Consider the following 10,652-nt stretch of genomic DNA (forward strand, 5'->3'; position numbering starts at 1 on the left):
AAAAGCCTAGTTATTCATCAAACAAATGATAAAAAGCGAGAGTGGAAAATCTCATAATAAAATAATTAAGGTACTACGAGCGTTCTGATTGTTCGGGAGAACACGAGAAAATATTAACAAACTTATGTTATGTTCTTTCAACATCTCGCGAAGGTTATTACGCCATTACACCGATAGTAAGTGTAATTCGGTGCTTAAATTTCAAACGACGACTGGAAGCCAACTTTGATTGCTTCCACACTTCAACGATAACTTTACTGGGACGTTAAGCATGAGACAATCACCAAAAAAGTGAACAACTCCGTCGTTAACTAGGTGAAATTTGGAGAGACGTGATAATCGGAAAAAGTCAGGAACAAGAGCAGGAAACAGTAAAAACATGGACATAGGAAATTGTACTCAATTATGGCGACGCGGAGACTCTGCATAGTAATTCAGTGCATTCATAATATAAAAACCTGTTCCGTTAACGAGACACGTAAAATCAGAAAACCAAATCAGTCAAGTAATAAAATACATAAAACATAACAGTTTTTACCGACGTTAAACCATAAATTCATTATGATGCTTGGAAAAAAATGAAGGAATGAAGTACTCCACCATACTTTAATTACCGAAGATGTGCTTACACGGCTAATAATTGAACTATGCAACATGTAGCGTAATATTTATTCAAGATAATGAGACCACAGCTGAATTAAAAAGAAAGCATTATGAAAAGAGAAAAGAAAAAAAAAGGGTTGACTATTCCCCGCCTTTGGACACAGCTGCACTGTCGTATTTCATCATCATCTATTTCTTACAAAAAATTGCTCAACCTTAACTTGACGCCACAACGTGCTTTCAGTTGATTTTGATACCACAGCGTCATCAATTTGACGAAAAAGAGATATCGTCGATGACTTTCCTGATTTGCATAATTGAAGAGAAGTTGCAAGTAGAGACATCTTCCTCGCACGTGAGCTGCGCACGTGAGAGATCATCGCCTTTTCACCGCTTTTTTTATTTTATCAGAAATGGATGTAAGTAGTGTTGATACAATCGTGAAATATGTGATGAAATCTAGTGATAAATTTTTATTTCCTGCAAAAAATCGCTCAACCTTAACTTCATGCCCCAACGTGCTTTCAGTTGATTTACATACCACAGCGTCATCAATTTGACGAAAAAAGATATCGTCGATGATTGTCCTAATTTGCATAATCGAAAGGAAATTTGCGAGTGGAGACATTTTCCTCGCACGTGAGCTGCGCACGTGAGAGATCATCGCCTTTTGACCGATTTTTTTTTTTTTTTATCAGAAATGGATGTTGATGTAGGTAGTGTTGATACAAGAGAAGCGTACGTTTTTGCGTAAACAATCATGAAATATGTGATGAAATCTAGTGATAGATTTTTACCATACGCGAATGGACTTAATAAGTTATTTTCGGGCGATTTATGGCTAGTTTTGTAATATATATATCTTATTATACGTTTTGTTGTGTAATATCGCTGAATATTTTTAAGAGTTGTGTCGTATTTTGTCGAGCCCGTAGGGTGAATCAAAGTACAAACAACTCGTAAAAATACTCAGCGATACAACTAAACGTCTAATAAGAGATTTATTATCCAAAACGCCAAAATGTTATCTCAGTGCGGGCGAATCGTGGAAATTTCTGGAATATAAATATCATGTGATATTCGTACTCGTCTCGCGCGTTATTTGTACTCTACGAAGCACAATTGGATAATAAGTCGAGATTATTATACAAGGACGATTTCACAATAAAGGAAAGAAGTTTATCAGTGTTATAACATATATTTATAGCATATTTCGTGGTTATCTAGACACCCTCATATCAACATTACCGTAGTCCAATTATTATAAAACTGCGGTAAAAAGCGTTGATCAAACAACCTCTCGCCATATCTCTCTTTCTGGCAATTAGCGATGTTTGCCCCGTGGTGATCCCAGAGATCTTGTGAAACCGGCAAGGATCTGATTACTGGCAACTCGTTCGAAGCCTTAAAGATTATGGCTTCCAAGGGATTCGAACCCATACCTCCCATAAAATTTAAAATTGAAAATTTAAGTTGTGGGCACTTCTACTGAGAAAATTTGGGGAGCGAGGCCAGGGGATCGGAAGTTGATCAAGTAACAATAGACTTATGTCGTATGAAATCCGTTTGGGATACTCACGTTCATGATTGCCTGACAGATTAGTTATTTTATCGTAGAATACTGACAGTTATTGCATTGCTAGCGAATTGCCTCACCACATCTCCCTCAGAAAACAGATCAGACCAAATAAACATTAAACTTTGCAAAGCTTGACAGCATACATCTCTAGGGTAAGATACTTTAGCTTAGCTAGAGTTGACAAATCCAGCTCTGTACATGTGTGACTTTCATGTCTAAAGTTTTGCTTACAGAGCCAGTAGACTGGCACTTCCCTACGGATGAAGAAATTCACACGTCTACCTTAAATAGAAACCAAAACCAGCTGACAGTAGTAAATAAGATTTACTGAAGAGGATATCAATAGTTAAAAATGGTGGTCACTATATGTGAAAACGACTGTCAACCTTGCATCACCATAAGGAAGTGGATTGAAAGAGCAAGTCAAGTGAAACTTGTTGGGAAATGCTCATGTTCGTCGTCCACATCCCATTAATTAGCCTCAGGACGGTAGTTAAGCCGTTTCTTTAAAAAAAAGTATTATTTGTAAATAATTCAATTTTAAGTAAAGCGGACTACTGCATCTGCTTTGGAAGAGAGATGTTAGAGGCATGCAAACTGTGTCAAGCGTCTGGTAACCGCTTTGGTGCTCACATAATCCTTTCCTTGTAAAGGATCTGTCTCTTACTGTAAGAATAAGAAAATCCCAAATTCACGGCCGGAATTAACCTTTTCAAAGGCTGATAAACATACAGATCGATAAAACAACACCTACGCATAAAATATTTCCGAACAAATTACAGTTTTGTGTCTTCAGAAGACGAATACACCGTCGCGAGAGAAGAACTTTGATTTGCTTCCAAGCTGACGTTTGACGTTGCTTCATTTTCAGATGGACACCCAGAAACTTGGACATTAGACGACGATTGGACAGCTTGAGCCTCAACATCCTGTGAGCCTAAACAGGTAAAATGGTACAAGGAAAAGTTATGCATTTGAAAAGATACACGAACAGACCGTTCTATAACATAATTGCGGGGACGATGTTTGCAATTATTCTCAATAAGTCGGCTTAGATACAAAAATCAAAGAACATTTTAAGATCATTACCTTTCCTTCTGCAAGAAACGTTTGACGGTTGATAAAGCAAAACCAACAGGGATCCTACCAGAGTTAGTATTCCAGGCGCCATTGCAAACACGTTTCGCACATAGTTGCTAACCTCGCCATTTGAGCTGGTCCTGAATCGAGAAAGACAAATCAGATGACAAGAAGTTTAACCCTTTCGCTTCCAAGATCTCATATGTAATTCTCCTTCCTGTCTACCATAGAATTATTCCATGATATTACTTTGGAGAATTTGGTTTAGGATCAACTTATAATCACCTGATAAAAGTACTGTTTTTCTTCATCTCCATGTGAGGAGAAATTCTGTCTGGATCACTCATGCACGGCAGTTAAAGGGTTAAAGCTGTAAACCTAAGCTTAGTAGAACCAGAAAATAATGATTTCCTTTGTACGAAGATACAGAATCTAACTCTTAAATTGAATTTCAGTATTTGTAAAATCAGTGAGCTCACATACCACCGTTCACAACTATGGCGACTAAATAATGGTTTACGAACCTTTCTTCGGGATAAAATTTCTGTATACCAATGACGAGTCCACCACTTGAGAGTCTAGAAATCACAGTGATAATGGCAAACACTGATCCACTGGTCTCCTAAAAGCCAATGATTATATCAATTTATTAAGGCCGATGTCTGTTAGCTCACTGAACTTGATCTAACACAACGAATATATGAAATTCATATATCTGAACTGCGGTTATTTGTGCACGTTCCTCGCAGTAAAGAGTACTATTTAAGCAATAGAGAAAATCAGACCTGAAAGATTCAGGCCTGTACGAGATCGTACAGGGCCTGAATTTTTTCAGGTCTGATTTTCACTATTGCTTAAATAGTGCTTTTTACTGTGAGGATCGTGCACAATTACGTGAACTTGATCTAGTAGTGCGCTGGACTCAGGGGCGAAGTCTTACACTTTGCCAGTTTATGGTGTATGTTTTTAGACAGGATACCTTCTTACAAAGCGCCTTTCTACACGTAGGCGTTTAAAGGGATCCCTGCCAACTTTCAGAGAAACCTGAAGAAGTTTTGGGGTTATCTATCCCGAAAATGGAATAAGCTCAGGCGGTCTAAATAATAGGCTTGAATGCAGAGTTTTCCATTTTTTTTTCACCTACAGGCTGTATAAGTATGCTCCTGCTTGTTTAAATGTCCTCCTTTTTCGTATCAAGAAATGGTTCATTGTTCTGACTCAACTTTTCAAAACAAAAGTTCTCTCGTTATTGGTGGTGATGAGGGTCTTTTGCCGAAACGAAGTGGAAAAGTTCGTAACTGATCGAGTAAATAGTCTAAATGATAATTTCGTTGCATAGGGGGAGTGGGGAGCGTAAATTTGCGCAAGCAAGATCAATCTCCATTGGTGTACCTCGGGGAAGACTCGAGTCTCGATATTAACTTTATGCGAGTTTGGTTGGATGCCTGGCTAAAACCAAAAACTTACAATACTAACCTTATTTTCTCCAATCAGCTCGGTGATAAAAACAAGTGCCATGACATGAATGATGGACAGACCACTTCCCATAATTATCACTTGTGCATAGGTTGACTGCCTGGTGGAAATGGTTTGAAAATAGCTCCAAACAGCACAGCCTATCACTATAGAACCCGCCAAAAGGTAACTCCACTAAACACCAGGAAATATACAAAATTTAGCCTAGAAGGTCTATTAGACACATGCAATTAACGATAGCAAAGTTAATTATTTTGAAATAGTATGTTTTTCCGACCAAGAAAACGGCATACAACTTATCATTCACTGTTTCCACAGAACTAACCCGCTGAAAAACTGCTGTTTCGATAAAAAATATAAAATAGGGTCACACGTGTAACTGTCCAGTTAGAACGAAACTGTTAATTATTGAACTCGTGTTATGACCATACCTTGCTTCCAATCCTCTTGTTGAGGCCATTGCAGATTGAACTTGAAAAAGAGGCACTGACCAGAAGAATAATTGGGAAATAAGCGATGGCTTCCTAAGACAGGAAAGAAATACAGCGTTATCTAGAACACAAGTGAACATCTTAAATGGTAACATATATATTTAATCGATTAGAGAAGATTGTACCACGATACCTTTGCAAATAGTAGCCTTTCTGTAAGGTAAAGAGGTAAATATCCATATACAGAGTCCTGCGCAAGGTATGAACATGTAAATATGATGGCTACCTGAAAATGACACAAGAACGAAAAGGAAATAAAGCTTTTAAACCTTTGTCGCGAAAATAGGCAAGACAATAAGAGGGTGTGGTTGCACCTTATACAAGTTTGGATCTCTCAGCCAGTCTTTAACTCCTTTTGGAGGTTTTCTCATTGATGGAAGTTTGTCCGATGGAACAGGATGACTTTCCAAATCAAGATTATCATCTAAAGCTGATGAATTATTGTTGCCCTCGCATGATGCTACACATTCATCTTTGGAAAATTCTTTTTCCACATACTTCTGAGCACTTTCTTTCCGGATGGTTTCCTCTTCAGTCAGTTCAACAAGGCTTGAGTTTTTCCGCGTTCCCTCATCCACTGACGGCATATCGTAAATTTCAGGTGCACGGAAAGTCACAGACTTCTTTGGCTTCCTAACGGAAATTCTGACAAGTTTTCCTTTCGGCGCATCGTCACCTTTGTCATATTCAAATCCAAAGTTAGAGAGGCCATTATCAAAATTGAGCGAAGCATTCACGATGGCATGCTTTCTTTGCCGACGTCTGGACTCCATTGATGTTTCTGGGATGGCCCGGATTCTTTTTTCTTCATCATCTTCTTTCTCCTCCTCTTCGGTTTGAGCTTTACCAGATTCGTTTTTATTGTTGTACATATTCCGTGTTTTTTCGTTGGGAAAGGTCTCGATCTCTTCCTTTCTATAGTAATCTTCATCGGTTACACACCTTTCACATTTACTGTCCAATGTAACTTCGTCTTCAATAGCGACAGTGAATTTAGCTTGCTCTTGCTCTTCTTGATCTGGTCTTAAGAGGAGTCCGTCCAAAAGACGCAATAGCAGACTCTTCTTACGTTCACGATCTAATTGCTGTACTTCTAAACACATTTGAGATTTTGCATCCTCACTATCTGGGTTCTTAGTTCCCTCTTCTGGATCAGGAACTGATAGAGTAAGGCCAGTTTCGTTTTCTCCATCAGAAAATATTGCAGCAGCAAACTTCTGCAGTAGACTTTTTCTTCGATCTCGCTGTTCATGGCTTTGGTTTTCTTCATGTCCGTTGTGCTCATGCTGATAAGTTTCAACTTGAGACGAAGCCATAATCATGTCCACAAATCTATGAGCGAGGTTGACTTGTGAAGAACCTTTACCTTTGAAAAAAGATACTTAACAATTATTGGATGAGGTTGAGCATGGTAGTGATAATTATCAAGGCAGATAACACTAACTGAGGTCTTGATAATATAATTATCGGTATCATGCGAAAACCGAATCCAATAATTTTTTTAATATGCATATTCCTGAGCTGCTCTTGTAAAGACAAGAGCGCATAAAACTATTGTCTGTAGGTATGACGTCACGTCTACATATTTAAAATCTATTGTCTGAAAGTATAGCGTGAGAGAATATAAATTAAAATTAATTATTGAACAGCACTTTCTTTAAAAACGATGTACTTATTAAAACTTGTAAGCATTTTAAACGAACACTGGCAAAACAATTGTTACCACAATTGGAAGTAATGTCGTAATATAATTGCCCAATTTGCCGTTGTCGATAAGAGTACAGACGACGCTGCTCGCGTCACCGTATCACACTACATGTCAAGCCATTTTGACCGCCGTGATGACGAGTACTGTTGTCGACAAGAGAACAGACCACGCTAAACCACCATCGATTTGATAAATTTACTACGTCATTGTGTCTCAAAGAAGAGTCGTATTATATCGTTTAAAGTTTGAAGACTTACCCGCACTTTCTCTTCCAAACTGTGGCATTACAATAATTTCTGGAGCCCTCTACAAGGAAATATCAAGTCAAGGCTAAATTCATCCATCTTACAAACCTAACGTTGCATATAACGTGCTGTATTGCGGAATGCCGTTATACGCTCTTCCCGTAACAATCTAGTTACCCTGATTGCAGGCTTCCAAAATCAGGGTACGTAACGAAAGTCTGGTTTACATGATTTGTGGTGATATATGAATAGTTCAAGGAGAAAGCGACAAGAAGCTGTTGCCTAATAAATTTTTTATTACTATAATCACTGCGGGGATACATTAAATTCACTACAAGAACTTTTACCTCAGTTTTTTACTAACCATAATACCCGAGAATGTGCTCCTTCTTCTAACCCGTCTCTGAGGCTCCTTTGTGCCAATTAGAAACAGGGTTGCAAAAAAAACTCCTGTTCCAGCAGCAATCCATGAGAGGTACTTTAAAAGAAAAGCAAACATAATGATAAATATTTTAGAAATGGTGACTTTCACAGTAGAGTAGCATGGAGAAATGCAAATAGGACTCAAAGCTTAGCTCTTTTAGGTTATGAATTTACGATTGACGAAATTTCTTTACAAATAGAATCTTTAGAGCTGTTACTAACCGCAAAATCTGACAGGTTGTTGGGTCCAAGAGTAACTTCACTGTCTTGTCCTAGAAGACCCCAGGCGACGGAATAAATGTAAACACCACTTAGGAAGCTGAACACAGTTCTTTATTACACGAAAACGAGACAGAAAAATAACATTCTCATTAGGTTTCACGCGCATTATCACTGCAGAACAGAAGACATAAAGCCGCATCTATATGCATTATGTATTACTAAAGCAGAATTCAAACAAGATTGCCACAAGCATACCTCATCGAGCTCAGAACTGCGCATTCCTCCACAGACTCGGCAACAGTTGTGATGACAGCCATGTGATTTATCTCCACCACGTTGAAACATATATTTACAAGCGCCATGAAAAAGCTGAAGTAAACGAGTGGAAGCCAGCTTTGATAATTGCCAGAACACAAAAAACACCCATTTTACATAAGAGGGAGTGCGACGGCCATGAGAACTGTTGCCAAAAAATGCCAGGACTTTCGCCTCCCAATTCTCTTTGAAAAGAAAGGTATATTAACATGATCGCCAAGGTACCCTGAGATTGGAGAAAAAAGTGCGTCCGCAATTTGTCCGATGAGTAACATCAGTCCTGCCTCTGAGGCTGAAAGTTCGACGACGTTCATGAAGAACACGAGTTCAAACGACTGTCCGAGCTGTCGGTAGAGGTCGTTGAAAACATTTCCAACTGCACAGGATAATCGTTTCTTGACCTGCATCTTCAACAAGCTGTAATGCAGCTTTCTCGAGCTGTACCAACTTCAAAATAAGAATAGAAAAAAGTGGTAAAGAAGAAAGACAAATACCGAAAGCGAGAAACACGTCAGCGGAAGTCTATCAATTAGAACTGAAAACAAATATATATCATGAGACGGAAATCCATACTTGAGTGGCAGGAAGTGAGAACAATGTAACCTCTCAAGCAAGAAGAATCTAGCGGGCTCGATGAAATCCCTGCTTTCAACCCTATTCCTTCTGTAAAATCCAATAAGGCGCGCTGATCTGTGAAAGAGATGCAGGACACCAAGTGGCTCGTAAAACAATTCCTCTAGAAGTTATCAAATACGGTGATGAGTGTTATCTAGAGCCGCCCCCAAGATCTTACTGCGGTTCCGAAGTCAGACAGAAAAATGCACCAGAAAGATCTTGAAATCATTGCAATGTCTCGTGTCTCTTAGGGAACGCGACTTTATGCCCCATGGCTTCTCCCCCTGAAGGGTTTATATTAGTGACTCGTTCGCAGTTGATAGTCCTTGTTTCAAAAAGTATGTATAGATATCGTAGGAACACAATAATTTCAGTAAGGTCCTCAGCAGCTTGAATTTTAATGGAGAGGTGCTTTCGAACTGTTTGACTTTAGAATACAAATTAGTGTTACTAAGCAGTTCAGTTGAGTGACTCTCACTTGTTACGCCGCAAAAACGGAACTGGCAACCATTTATTGACCTTAAAAACGCGACTACAGCTAATTAAGATCACGACAGGTTATTAATTTGAAAAACAAATGTCGATGTGTACGAAAACGCGTTACTGAGAGTTCACGTCTAACCTAATCTATCGGCTGAATTGATTTATTAATCCCAAGCCTATTACCACCGTTGATAGTTGATAGTTGAGTACGATCCCAAAAACACTGAAATGACATCATTTAGATATTCTTTGTTCTCCCGTGAAAGCATCAGTGAATTTATTCTTGAAGTTGTTAATGTTCCTTCATTTTATAACATAACAAGGTTCTTTACTTTCTTCTTACATTTAATTTCCTTCAAAATCATCACGTTTTTCGTTGGCCATTCCTGACGCATAACATATTGAAGAATGAAAGAAGACCTTGATTAATCACATTTTATCAACCTGATAACTGCCAATAAAATCTGAGACAGTCGCGTGGGCGTTGTAAAAAAAAATACAAAGTGGCTTGCAAATTAATTCATATAAAACGTACAGAGTTGGATCGTAACTCAGCCTTCGCAATATTATACCCTGACCGAAGAATAAGGCTAAAAAATGTATTGAATTAATCCTTTAAGTCTTTTGAAGGCCTAGATACTATGTCTGAGAGCCTCTCTTATTTGAGGATGTACTAACCCTTTTTTTCGGATAATGTCTGGTTTCTACATTTAAAAGCACAGTACATTGTTTAGGAACTCGATTGTAACACTTTCCAAGATTAAAAAAAAAAAAATCGATTGAGAAAGCATTTATGTAAATTCGACTCCGTCACGTTCACCAGCCAGTTCCCATTGACACTAGAAGTTAACTATAGCTTATTATTTCTTAGAGTCCTCAAATCGATGAAGATCGGGCTCAAGCGCAATGAGACTTATTACTTTAGGGAAGGTCTTTGAGCCAGCCATCTCTCAGGCCATGAGCTACATTTGGCCGATATTGAGTTGTTTTTTTTAAAGCAATGGCGTTGGGAACCAGTCTACCATATCTTTGAATGGTCTTGAGAACAATACCTCCGCACATAACAGTATATTTATGAAACAGTGGAGGCCATAGACAGTTCTGTCTATAACATGACGTCTAAAAAACATAATGTCACCATCCAATTTTTCCAAACTAAGGTTAGCCCCATATTTAAGTCCCGCAATAGTGGACTTGCATCCCTTACAGGGGGATTAGTAATACTCCCAGTCGCTTTTTAATGCCAGTAATAAGCTCTGGAGCCTTTTGGGTAACTCGGTTCTAATGCAGACTAAGTCTTATAAATCACGAGTCTTCATCAGCCATTTCTCTCTTCTATCTCCACAGGATGTCGAAGCTCAAGCTACCCAATCATCCTTTGTTGTCCAAGTTCTTCGGTGTTTATTTAATAA

General features: G+C 38.5%; 1 protein-coding gene across 2 annotated transcripts; it reads right to left on the bottom strand.

Annotated features, from left to right (window-relative positions):
* Positions 1-1,760: 1,760 nt before the first annotated feature.
* Positions 1,761-9,568, bottom strand: LOC111341063 (uncharacterized). 2 transcript variants are annotated; one of them, XM_022948013.2, is made up of 11 exons: positions 8,083-9,568; positions 7,828-7,936; positions 7,547-7,660; positions 7,195-7,243; positions 5,544-6,595; positions 5,363-5,455; positions 5,170-5,262; positions 4,739-4,912; positions 3,787-3,884; positions 3,272-3,402; positions 1,761-3,119 (listed from the first exon to the last, which is right to left on the bottom strand). In XM_022948013.2, the coding sequence occupies exons 1-11, from the start codon at positions 8,187-8,189 to the stop codon at positions 2,959-2,961; spliced, it is 2,181 nt and encodes a 726-aa protein (XP_022803748.2). In that variant the 5' UTR covers positions 8,190-9,568; the 3' UTR covers positions 1,761-2,958. The 2 variants fall into 2 exon arrangements, with proteins under 2 accessions (XP_022803748.2, XP_088614676.1); XM_088758550.1 differs by having other exon boundaries at positions 7,828-7,877; positions 8,083-9,566.
* Between the last annotated feature and the right edge of the window lie 1,084 nt (positions 9,569-10,652).

The sequence above is a fragment of the Stylophora pistillata genome, chromosome 4 (genome assembly GCF_964205215.1).
Source record: "Stylophora pistillata chromosome 4, jaStyPist1.2, whole genome shotgun sequence".
Taxonomy (NCBI): domain Eukaryota; kingdom Metazoa; phylum Cnidaria; class Anthozoa; order Scleractinia; family Pocilloporidae; genus Stylophora; species Stylophora pistillata.

Coding starts and splice junctions, on each gene's coding strand:
- LOC111341063 (XM_022948013.2), bottom strand. CDS start 8,189: ATGGCGCTTGTAAATATATGTTTCAACGTGGTGGAGATAAATCACATG. Junction 7,244..7,546: donor GCACATTCTCGGGTATTATG/GTTAGTAAAAAA, acceptor ATTTCCTTGTAG/AGGGCTCCAGAAATTATTGT. Junction 5,263..5,362: donor AAAGGCTACTATTTGCAAAG/GTATCGTGGTAC, acceptor TTCCTGTCTTAG/GAAGCCATCGCTTATTTCCC.